This window comes from Aplysia californica, unplaced genomic scaffold, assembly GCF_000002075.1.
Source record: "Aplysia californica isolate F4 #8 unplaced genomic scaffold, AplCal3.0 scaffold00222, whole genome shotgun sequence".
Classification (NCBI taxonomy): Eukaryota; Metazoa; Mollusca; class Gastropoda; order Aplysiida; family Aplysiidae; genus Aplysia; species Aplysia californica.
Window position 1 is genome coordinate 359565 of NW_004797492.1, and position 13077 is coordinate 372641.

The 13077-nt window shown below is 40.4% G+C and overlaps 1 protein-coding gene across 1 annotated transcript in view; it reads left to right on the forward strand.

The window, feature by feature from the left end:
- LOC101855106 (protein Wnt-5b) overlaps positions 1–7588 on the forward strand; it is a 147235-nt gene extending 139647 nt beyond the window's left edge. The window contains exon 6 of the mRNA XM_013083277.2: positions 4061–7588. Coding sequence (XP_012938731.1) covers positions 4061–4522 — 462 coding nt within the window. The 3' untranslated portion in view covers positions 4523–7588. The remainder of the gene's footprint in view (positions 1–4060) is intronic.
- Positions 7589–13077: the final 5489 nt, after the last annotated feature.

Consider the following 13077-nt stretch of genomic DNA (forward strand, 5'->3'; position numbering starts at 1 on the left):
ACCCTTTCTCTGCCCCCCCCCCCTCCTCCTAACAAATACTATGCAAAGATAGGGATTTTCCAAGCAGGGGGGCTGGCCTCAGCTGCCGGGTTGGAAAGCATGTCTGTCCTCGCTCAGGCTGAGAGCGAGCCCTCTGCGTGCTCTGCCACGTCGCCAGCCCTCGTGCTTACTGAGACCTGCCTTCCATGTGGTTAACACGGGTTTGCTGATGGTTTATGTATGAGATTGTCGGTTACTTGCAAGCATTTTTTTTTCTTTTTTTCTTTTTTTTAGAAACATATATTATAACCCTTGAAAGTTTTAGAGCTTTTAAAGTTTTTTTGTTTTAAAAAAACCGTTTTGATTGCCGAGCAGACGCAATATCTGAAGATCACAGATTAGCAACCCTTGTTGGGTTTTTTTTAATGTAGAGAGGAGTTGCTTTTGCCAGTTATCGTGTAAGCTGTTGGATAACGATGCTTTGGATAAAAACAGTAACTCTGAAAAAAAAGGTGACAGATATTCAGAGAAACTATCTCACATTATTTCTTTTCTTCTATGATCGAGATCATTTACTTTAATAACGTATCCAGGCCCAATAGTAAAAACAATCCTTTTGAAGTTGAGATTTGAAATTCCCTCAAATATCTTTAAATTACAGGAACCAATTATCTTCATGTATCTATCTCGCAATACGCTCACGATCGTTCGGAAGTTTGAATGACATATTGCTACCTTAGATTTATTTAGTTCTGTCCGACATTCTTGGCTGTTTTGAGTTACTTAGACCATGAGATCAGAAACCTTTAGATTAAGTAAGAAGTGTACGGCACTAGCAACACAGCAACGTTGTATAAGTGCCGAAGATTAGAGGTGTTAAAAAAAAGGAGGGAAGATAAGGATGATGGTTGATAGGAAAGAAGGAGCAAGCCACACCAGAGCACCCACCAACTTCTCGCAATCAGAAACCAGATATTCTATCTGCTCAAATAAAATTATAAGGTTTTTCGGAGTCGTTATCAAGATACTTAAAGAATTACATTCAAAGAGCTTGGCTCAAAAGTTTTGACGTCAAATTTCTCAAGACTAGGTACTGAGCAGATAGAACTGTGTAATTCTAGGGGAGCGATATATTGTTCTCAGTGAGCCTTTACAGGGTTTTAAAGTCAGAAACAAAGGTAATTACCTTGTTTTTGTTCCTTGCTTTTTCCAATATTATTTCTCGACCAGGTAATGTCGATTTACGCCTGCCTTTACAGCCCATACAGCCATTCTGTCACATTAGTATCAATATCTGCTCTAAGAGTGCAACGAGAAACAGGCTCTTACATCCTAATACTGGCAAGTTAGTCCTCTCTCCCTCCCGGCCACGATTCGCCTCTCCGTATCTATCTATCCATCTATCTATCTCTCTATCTATCTATCCATCCATTCATCCATCCATCATCCATCCTTCTATCTATCTATCTATCTATCTATCTATCTATCTATCTATCTATCTATCTATCTATCTATCCCTCACCTCCCCCCTCCCTCTCTCTCTCTCTCTCTCTCTCTCTCTCTCTCTCTCTTTCTCTCTTTTATCATGCGGGTTCGTTAGAGTGTGAGTGTAATTGAGCATAATATGTGTACACGAAGTTAGAAGTGCCTATATGTTTACCATTGAGCGCGCGGTGTGTGTGTCTGTGTGTCTGTGTGTGTTTGTGTGTATGTTTTTGTGTGTGTGTGTGTATGTGTGTGTGTGTGTGTGTGTGTGTGTGTGTGTGTGTGTGTGTGTGTGTGTTCTATGTGTATAGGTTCTGTATGAGTATGGTTGTTTCATACCAACTCAGCGTCAGACAGAGCAAGCTACTGTAGATGCAACAACAATTACGATAAAAGCGGGAATATATTATATTAGTGACAGCTTGCATGGTAGGAGACAAGCCCTGTGGAACTCGATAAACTGAGAGGAGGGCAAATTAGAATTTTGTGGAGAGCTTCTGACAAGCCTCTGGAATAGCCCTGGTGAAAAGGTGGTGTCGGCGGGCAGCCCTCTCCGCTCTTTGTGTCTATGTTGTGTTCTCCAACAAAGATTTTCTGACCCTGGTGTATTAAGAATCTGGCTGACTACAGTATTTTGGGCAGTGCTGGGAAAATTGTGAGAAGACATGTCATAGCATCAAGAGGCTAGACCAGTTTAGAGAAAGGTGGAAAGTGTACGTTTGGAGCCTATACCTTGATGCCGTGGAATATTTTACAGGAGATATCAACACTCACTCCGGTATCGAGTACTAGATTGCGGGGCTGAATCGTGTCTCCATACTGTAGTGTTTGACTGGTGTTTGAAATAACAAGATAACTTCAAGGATTTTTCAAATCTGTCAGATGGAGGTTTGCATGTAAGGCATCAAAACTGACAAAAGTTTCCTCACTAAGCAATGCCTTTAGTTGTTGTCGTTTTTGTTGTTGTTGTTAATGTCAGTCTGTTGTCATTACACTGTCACGTAGTTCCTTCCCTTGAACAAGCCAATATGAATTCTGGTATAAGCCTTTATCGAGATAAATCCGCATCTCAGAAAGTGCATGTTTTTATTTGAGAGAATGAATAAACAAACGAATCGGTAAACTACCATAATATTATTATATTTTAAAAACCGTGCACAATACTCCCTCCTAGTCTGCCAGTTGCACCCAGCTGACCCTTACGGTCGGTCCCTAACACAGACGTCCCCAACTGGACTTGTGCCCCCCACACACACACACACCAACACCCACGTCTATTCAGTGGTGGCTTTTCCCGGCCGTTTCCAAACGCCTCCTTGCACCTTTGCCCTCAGTGCTATACATGGCCACTCTAAACGGAGAAATGAAACGCTCTTCGCGGAGGTTTAGTGAGGTCCAGTGCAGTACATTTCTTTACTGGAAAACGAAAAAAGCACCCACTTCTCTGCGAGCTTAAGCCGTCGGCTTTTGAAAGCTGAAATGTAAAGGACACATTTTTCAGTTTGTGATTTGGGCAAGCCTAGCCGTTGAAATTCATCTATGAAGGGAAATGGAAGAGGAAGAAAGAATGAAAGTAGAGGGGGACACCATGAAGGGTGGAAAAGAAACTGAGAACATTGTGGGGATTAAGAAAGAGAACGTCGTTTCTCTTGGAACAGAGAGAGATGGTAATCCCCCAGAAAAAGACACTGACACAATACTCGTATCTATTTGTTCAGATAGAAAGATAGACAGACAGATAGATACATAGATCTAGATAGATAAATAGATACAGAGAGGGAGAAAGAGAGAAAGAGAGAGAGAGAGAGAGAGAGAGAGAGAGAGAGAGAGAGAGAAAGGGAGAGGAAAGGAGCAAACAGACATGAAACTGGAGGTGGGGGAGGGGAAAACAGAGGAAAAAACGAACCGCGGGAAGTAATGTTGTTCTGATTGTAGATTGTACAAAGTTGATTCTCGTTAGATGTTGCAGCAGCTGTAACAACCTGTCGATGGAACCAGACCACCCATACCTAGACAAAACTATCAGCCTACCTTTGTGCCTTTCTTTCTGCTCCGGGCGGTGCTGACAGTGTTGAGGAAAGCTTTAATCACTTGATCCAAACTATAAAGCCCTTAATAGAGTCCGTGAAACTGATTTGCAGTTCTAGAATGTCATTATCTTTTTTGTTTCTGTTGGTGAGGTTGGTATTGTTGATGTTTTTGTTTTTGTTGTTGTTGTTGTTGTTGTTGTTGTTGTTGTTGTTGTTGTTGTTGTTGTTGTTGTTGTTGTTGTTTATTTTGGTTTTATTTCTATTGTAATGCTCTTTCATTTTGTTCTTAAGGGTTTTGTTGTGTTTGTTGTTGTTGCTGCTGTTTTATAAACTTAAAGCGTGAACAGCCCACATAGAATATACCTGTAATTTATCATGTTTTTATCTTTTTCTTATCGATGTGTTTTTGGAGTCTCTCATTTTCTTACCATAAATACCTCTTCCTGTAATGTTTACTGGTTTAGTTTTACAAGCCTGTCTCCAGAATATTATCATTTAAAGTGTATTCAAGTTTAGATTAACACATTCTCATTTTGAAACCGGTCTTCCCCTCCTTGTTTCTCCAGGCGGTGTACAACTACGCCAAAGTCGAGTGCAAGTGTCACGGCGTCTCCGGCTCCTGCGCCCTCAAGACATGCTGGCAGCAACTGCCCAGCTTCCGGGAGGTGGGCGACAGACTACGAGACCGTTACGACGGCGCCACCGAGATCAAATTCAACTCGCGCGGTTTGAAACTCGTGCGCAAGAATAAACGCTACAACAAACCGTCGAAAGAGGATCTTATCTACCTGGATCGATCGCCCAACTATTGCCTGGCCAATGGGGAGACGGGCTCTCTGGGCACCGTGGGTCGCATGTGTAACCGGCACTCGGCCGGTATGGACGGCTGTAACCTCATGTGTTGCGGACGTGGATACAACACGTTCAAGAGGAAGCTGGTCGAGCGCTGTCACTGCAAGTTCCACTGGTGTTGTTTCGTCAAGTGTAAGACTTGTGAGCGGATAGTGGACGTACACACGTGCAAGTAGGTAGGTGAACGCCCGCTTGTGGGGTTCGAACCTCGGACTCTGATGGGTCGGGAAAGACCAGGCATCTACAAGAGTTGGACTTTGTATCATCCACGATGTGTCGTCAGCCGTTTTGTACCGCAAGATGGAGAACTATTCCCAGGCCTGGTTCGTCTGTTGATGCTGCGCTGGCCTGGCGAAATCATTTCGCTAATGTTCAGCATTACAAATAGACCTGTTGGCATCATGAGCTCTGAAGTTCAACACATTGAGACGTCATCTGTGCGGAGCGGGGTTTGAGGGTGTGCTTTGAACCTAGCCGTCAACACACTTATCGTTATGTGTGGACAGTTGTTGACAATGTAGACCTGTGGTGGTCTCAATGAGTTCGCGGTCAGAGCCCTTTGCAGGCCATCAAAACCAGCCACATCATTAAAAACGTACTTGGACTCCTGCAGTGTTTCTGCTCCGCCAACCTGAAGTGTGTCATCCTCAGACAACACTCGTGTTTTCTCTCTTCTGTCACACTGAACTCCTAAGCGAAGATTCTGTGTGTGGCGGTTAACGTTGCCAAACGTTGTTGACGCCAGAACACGTCGGTCCACAGAGTCCAAAGAACACATTCTTTGATCATATTTCTGTAGCGCAGCACAACCATCTTAAAAAACATGGACGTTTTAGAGAAAACCCAAGATCATTCTATAGATTTCTCGGGACATTCTAATGAAGAACTCCGAACAAACCCTGTTTGTAAAGGGTTTTTTTTAAATCGAAGAAAATGTTAGTGATATTGTGTTGCATTTTCCCGAAACACATCCAATGTTTGTGTTCTAGCTACTAAATGGTCACCTCTTGGTTCTCACAGTTTTCTTTTTACCAAGCTCGTGCCAAGAACTGGATTCCTCTTTTTTTACTAGCCCTTACGGATACACCATTCATCCTAAAAGCATTCTGTTTGCTTTTCCCAACCAAAGTGTTCGAAACAACGACTGTTGCGAGATTAAAAAGGTTTTGTCTAGCTTTCTTTGTCCCTATTAATTCGATAAAATGTCTGAAAAAACAATGTCTCATTTTGCCGAGTTGATCGTCGTCGTCACCATCGTGCGTGTCTTCCCTTGAGAATTCTCCCTAAATTTACATCTATGAACATTGGGATACAAAGAGGGTCCCATTGCTACAAGAAAGGCGCTGGACCAAGGAGTGATCCTGTGGACAGTCTGGGAATCACAACGATTTGGCAGACTTGTTAACCACCTTGAAGAAACGAGTGTTTTGCTTGTGAAGTCTGTGAGGGGCCGGAACTCAATGAGCTCTTGTTTGAACTCTGTAAACGAGGTCACGGGTCCGGCATTTCTGTGACTTTTGACTGAATAAGTATACATAATATTACAATAACATGATATGTCTAACGATCTAGGGTTCACTTATAGTAGCGGTACCTCGCGCACGTGTATATTGTCAATGTAATGTAATGCGTATCGTTCCCACATATTATATTATATTTGTAATTATTTCAACACCCTGTGATGTCAATAGAACATGCTACGTTCATCTCATGTCATTCCCAGTCATCTGCCCCCTTCCCCCTGATTCCCGCCAAAGTCCTCACTGCTCCACAAACCGTTATGCTCACAGGTAAAAGGTTAACTCACAAGAAGTCAAAAGTTGAAGCGTTTAAATCGTTACCGAAGTGAGTTTAGTTGATGAAGAAACTTTCAGGAAACTACATTTGCGACTAAGAAGTTAATAATACAATGATGAGCAGTACCCGATAGAATATCTACTGCTTGGAAACGAAGTACAGACCTCAATAAAAACAACAGAAGATATCGCAGTTGCTCTTTTTGTATAGAAAGTTACCAAGACTCGGTGGATATTGTCATGACTTAGACGTCATAGTTGATTTCATCTTTGAGAAAAGATATTTGAAGGGTCTTTGAAGATCCCTCATCCTCTCTTCAGCGTCAGGTTGGGGCTAAGCAGTTAAAAAAGATTTACCTTACTTTGAACACTCTCCTTTGAGGTGTCAAAAACTTACTTTTATCTTAATATTTTTCTCAATATCTTACCAAAACTAACGAAATTAGGTCAAAATCGAAAAACTCGAAGTCCATTCCTTTGCGCATGCGCTCACACTGGAGAGAAAAAGCATACACACAAGTGTCCACCAATAGAATGTTCAATAACTTGGCCTGCAGTGCAGCTTTCTCAAGAGTTGTCATTTTTTCCCACGACGTTATGAAAAGATAATGTCAAAGTGGCGTTTGTTCTTGTGCTCTCAAGGTACGGAATTTGAATTTTGAAAGTACAATTAATGTATTCCTTTCTGAAACCTTCCACGTTCTTGTGACTGGAGTGTACAAAGCCTTTTTCACAACCAACATGCCACAGTGGAGCAGAGGATTCCATGCACCATTTTTATTCGTCCACCATTCTTAGTCATGCTATAATTAAATAGTAACATGTATGTATGCATACAAGCTATAACAAATGGGTATCATAATAATTATAATAATATTTATAGATGGCATTCGTTGTACATAATGACTTTTTGTTGGGGGAAGGAGTTGTCACAAGATAAAAGTTTGCGAATGTACTGTGCATAGTATAATTATGATCAAATAATAATTATGTCTCCTATCTCGCTGTGTCTAGCTGTCGTGTATTGTAAATATTTGCTGATTTTTAAGAAAGAATTGTACAAAGACACGCTGTATGATACTCACAACAAGAAGAACAAAGTTGTTATTATTAACATTTGGCATGTGAATAGTGTTCTCGTGTAAAAGAGTGCTGCCTCACGTTGGACTGTCGTCATCCCGAGTGCAGTCGGCGAAACCTGTATGCATGTCGCAACGATTGACTATTGCTTCGAGGGATGAATACATTTTTGAAACTATTGTTTGTTTTATCTGAAGAGTTTACAGTGGTATAAGAGAGGCTAGAAAGATTTTACATTGTATTTGTTATACTCAAAGCTGGCTATGAGATGGGTCTACCTCAAGGATTTACTATGCCTGCCTGCTTATTTGTTATCGATCTGCCTGTATGTCTGTCTCTTTCTCATCGTTCCCATATTCCCCCCCCCCCCCCACACACACACATACAAACATACACACAAACACACACACACACAAACACACACATGCACACACATACACACGCACACACACATACACACACACCATATCTATGTTTTCGTCTCCGTTTTCCTCGCTCTCCCCCCCCCCTCTCTCTCTCTCTCTCTCTCTCTCTCTCTCTCTCTCTCTCTCTCTCTCTCACTCTCTATCTATCTCTCTCTCTTTCTCTCTCTATTGCATCTCTGTTTCTGAGTGTTATAGACGGCCACATACTGCATTTTGCTGTTGGAAAAATGATGGGAATGACCACGATATTTTTAGCCTTTTCTTTAGTATTTATTTGTTACATTGTCCTTGCTGAGATTAATCATTTATTTGGTTTTGTTAACGGTTCATCTGATCGATTTTTATGTTTTAGGTTGTTGGGGTTTTTTTGTGTTTTTATTTTATTTTCAGGTCATATTTTTGTTTGTTTGTTTGGGTTTTTTTATCTTTTTTTATTTTGCTGTGTACACTTGTGGGGACTTTAATTTTTGTTTTTACTGTTTGTTTAAATTGATTTCTTTTACATTATTTTATTTTTTGGTTCTTTTTTCGGGGAGAGGAGTGGGGTGGTGGCTGGCATAGTATCGTAACTTTAGTCATTTTTTCTGCTATGTTATTGTGGTGTTCAGGTTGTGTACGGGTTTTTCCATTTTCAAGGGGTTTTTTCTCACTGCCCCCTCTGCTTAGGTAGGTTTTAGCGCATCAGTTTCATTCTGTTACGTCTGAAGGCCTTCTTTACGGAGTCCAGAGATCTGCCTTCCAGTTACGAGATCAGTTTTTGTGTAGTAATAATAAGGCTATGTGCACGGGACGCCCAAATGAATACGATGGATCGATTATTTTTACTTGAGCAAAATAGATATGTTACTGGCTATATCTGTCTTTCTGCCAGTATGTATCTGATACACTATAGTCCGGTCCTGATTGGCAGGATCGAGGCGGCCCGTTTCATAAATGATGAAAATTGTGTCGATTGGGGCCTAGAATATACAAAATGAATGCTTTCCCAAGTTTTCAAGTTTCTATTTTATTTTAATTTAAATTATTTTTTACTTAAGGCACCATTTGGTGAATATGAATGGAAAATGTCACCATACTGTTTTCTAATCTTTATTTCACCTACTTGTTATGTATAATCTTCCTTTCTACTGATTGGTGGCATATATATATATATATATATATATATATATATATATATATATATATATATATATATATATATAAGTACACGCATACACACACGCACACACACACACACACACACACACACACACACACACACACACACACACACACACACTCACGCACACACACACATACATCCCAAGATGCGTGTATTCTCCGTTTTCAAATGGATTTCTGCACACAGCGCACCTGTTGACATTAGTTTTAAAACTGTCTTCTTGTAGCTGCCCCAAACCCCCTCCCCCCTTACCATCAAACCGGCTATTCTGTGGGTAAATGGAAACAGACCCCGATGTGCCAGCGGTGTGTGGGAGAGTTTTTCTTCTCCGGGATCCTTTCCTGTTTTGTCAACTAATTCCCAAATCTTGTTGACGTTACTCTCTGCCTCTACCTGTCGGCTGTTATTTTTGCATTAGGTTATTTTGGATGGAATTTTTGTTTGCATTATTGTCGCAACGTTGGCAACGCTAGCTATTCTCCTCTGCAGTGCCGATTTCTAACTCTAATTCAAAAATGGAAAAGAAACCACTGAATTACAAATATAAAAATAACGTTAGACAAATTGAAATATTTTGATAAAAACAAAATAAGCTGTCAAGCTCCGACTCCCACTCAACCAATTTTAATAGACCTAGATTCCAAATAAATCTGTTATGCTTACCAAGAGATTAAAAGATACTTTTCTTGTTTTAGACTTTTTCTTCATCTCCTTCCAGACTCGCAAGTAATAAAAACAGTATGCAGATACAATTACAGGAAGAACCGACAGATTCAAATATAAATACAAGGAAAATAGGACTGCAGACCTCCCGAGCGTTATTTTAAATGCGCATTTCCCAACTCTTTCTAAATTTCCACCTTCGCTGGTTAGGATGGAAGGGATTGGGAGAGGGGTGTATAAGAATGGACAGGGAGGCAGCAAAGGCAAAGGCTGTCCGGCATTTCTTACTGCTGATCTGATCACACTTGAAACCGTTATCTGTCATACACTGGGGCATCCTGCTTAGTTCCTCAGTTAGTCTGTATAGCTTTCCGTGTAATGTTAATGGGGTTGCTCATGTTTCATGTTTTTGGGCTCTGTGTGTCCTGCACTACAAGAGGATGTGCTCCTCAGTTTCTGTCTGGTACAGAGTCCTTTGAACTGTAAAAATTTATGTTGTTTTGAAGGATGAGAACCGAATTTGAGGTTCTGAGGTTTTCTGGTTCTATCGGCCCTTAAAGAATGTCAGCCCTCTCCTGGTGTCGCCTATTGTGATTTGGCATTTGCATTGATTCGTTCTGATACATGTATTTATGGAAATTTGAAAAGGGGGTGGGGTGCAACATCAAATTTTAGAATGGGGTCAATTTTTAATGAGCCAAAATCTGACGCGCTCACTTTTGGTCTTTTCAGAAAAGGGGAAAACGTTAGCATTTTTTATGCATTTACTAGTTACCAGAAAAGGGTAGTCTGGTTGTGTCAAAAATTGATGTATTTTTAGCTTGTGGGGAGGCCAGCAGTAGAATTGATGAGGCCATGCTCTTATCCCTATTTTTTTTTATTGTTTTAAAATTTGGATGATGTCAATGATGTCAAATGCAGTGTTGTTGGGTGTGTCGCCTCCCAATATTTATTAAAGTTCTGTCGTCTCTATCATGAATGTTCGTCTTCAGTCTAGGGATGCTGCCATGAATCAAATTAGTTTCAGTCGAGAGTCATGCCAAAACCTTCTTATACACCTTTGTTCGACGAGAAAACTTGTTCTCAGCGTGATTTCCATGTTAACCCCTTCACCACTTGGCTCGATATTGTCTTTTGTTTTGTAAAATGACGTTTTAAAAAACCTGGCAGTGAAGGGGTTAAATGGCCCTCCACGGCACTCATGCCGCACAATTTTTGACTTATGAAACGAAATCTCGACGTCCTGTGTGTACTCGTCCAACTATACCCATAGATGGTGAGCTGGGCATCTGTTTTTGTTATGTGCTTATGACCATGATGAGATAGAAGACTTGTTGGGGACTCCTTGGACGTACAATTACGTGGGTAGCACAGCCCACAACTAAGCTTATGTTCACAAGAACGGTCGTATACTTTCAGTGAGTTTAGTGTGAGGTCATCAAGCATTGGAATCACACTTACACAAACACACATACAGGCACACAAACGCGTGTGCGCCCGCACGCACGCAACCAAACGTGCTCGTTGTAACACAGTACACACACATAACATAGGCCTACTCGTATATAGACACACAGACACAAACATACACATAAGCTCATAGCAACACATACAAAATTACACACGAACTCACACACAGGCACACACATACACATACATACACACACGCACACTTTCTCATGGTAACACATACTAATACATCATAAACACACATAATCACATGTATGCAAAAACGTATACACACACACACAAACACACACACACACACACACACACACACACACACACACACACACACACACACACACACACAAAACATACTCACATGCACTCATACGTGTGCTTTGGCACACGTCCACAGAGGCACAACTCTCGACTAGGGCAGTCCCTGTGTGCGCTTCCCACAGCTCTCACTGGCAATCCTTCCAACGTTATAGCTGTAATAATATTATGAGCAATGTTGGGTCATTATTTCATTTCAAGGTATTTTGTGAATAAAGACTGCATTAGATAAAAACAATGACGAGTGTTGTATTTGTGTTTTTTTTGGAGAATGGCCGCGCTTAAAAATGTGTCTTTAGCCCTCTTTTTGTTGTTTTCGTTTGTTTCTTTGTTTGTTTAGGGGTTTGTCTGTTTGGGGGGGTATTTTTTCTAGTTTTTTAAAATTTTATTGTTGTTGTTTTTTGTTGTTGTTGCTGTTGTTGCTGTTGTTGTTGTTGTTGTTGTTGTTGTTGTTGTTGTTGTTGTTGTTGTTGTTGTTGTGTTAATGAACTGAATATCATAAGAGCTGTGGTGACTGGCGTCTATGGTGTAAAGATTGGGGTCTTTGACATTCCTCATTTAAGTTATGAGTTCTATTCTCGTGTGGGAAATTTACTCTATCGAGTGTCACCCTTTTTTCTGGTGGAATGCTGCATATCCCTTAGTCGGGATTTCCCTTGACAGACAGAGTCGAACACTCAACCCCCAACCCCTCATAAAAGAATTAAATCTATAAATAAATCTGTTAAGGTTTCATGGGATTGTTTGAAGGCTAATCATGATGAATATGTTGTCCGATCATAGAAAATAATAGACAGAGACTGGATATCTTATAGTTTTAAAGTACCACGCATATAGTTCTCGAGAACTGACATGATATGGAATGGATTCTGTTCTCCGGTAGGTCTACATTATGTTTGATATAAAAAAGTTGAAAAGTTTCGTCATTTATTCAATTTTGACGTAGGTCGATTTTCTTCCAACTAAAGAAAAAAAAAAGCTTCCCATTCTTAATATATTTAATGTTCAATGTTTTGTTGAATTTGATGACAAGATGACCTAGTTATTGTCTTTTAAATGAGTCTTCTTTTGTTGTATTATAGACACTCGGCTCGATTCGAGGTGTTGCACTGTGTGCTTATGTACAATCATCCCTCTTGCTATCACCAATCCTAACCCACCCAATCACCACCTAAAACGCTGTTAATCTAGAAACAAGTGGAACGTTTACGAAAGGTCAAATTTAAACAATGAACACATTTATCATGGATCCACATTACAGATTAGGTAGTTAAAGTAATTCTTTCCGCTTTATTTCAAGACAACTTAATTTATTGCTAACACACATGCGTGCGTCGCTCGTCTTTGCGAGATTCCCACAGGGCAGTAATTGGGAGCGTATGCAAACACTGAAATAATATAGTACTTGAAGAAAATAAATTATCCCCCCCCCCCCTACCATTTAACACACGTCTCTCGTTATACCCCAGCCAATATTATGAGGTATTTACCAGTTGAAAACTACTTCCAGTGTGCGAGTCTGAGGAGAAATTATGATTTGCAGCACAAAATCGAGTGGCATCTTTCTACACGCCATGAACAGCAAACAACTGCCACGGGCAACCAAACGTGTGGTCTGTAACTATCACTACAAGCCTTCATTGTGTATAAAGACAAAAACATAAACATATACAATAAATATTGCGATTAACAGTGGGTCTTCATTAGACACACAACTAACAGTATTTAAAGTGAGCATAAAATGTAATAAAGATACAAATATTATTGAAGATCTTCGTAGCTGTGTATGTATAATTGTGTATATATCATTTCATTTAAATATA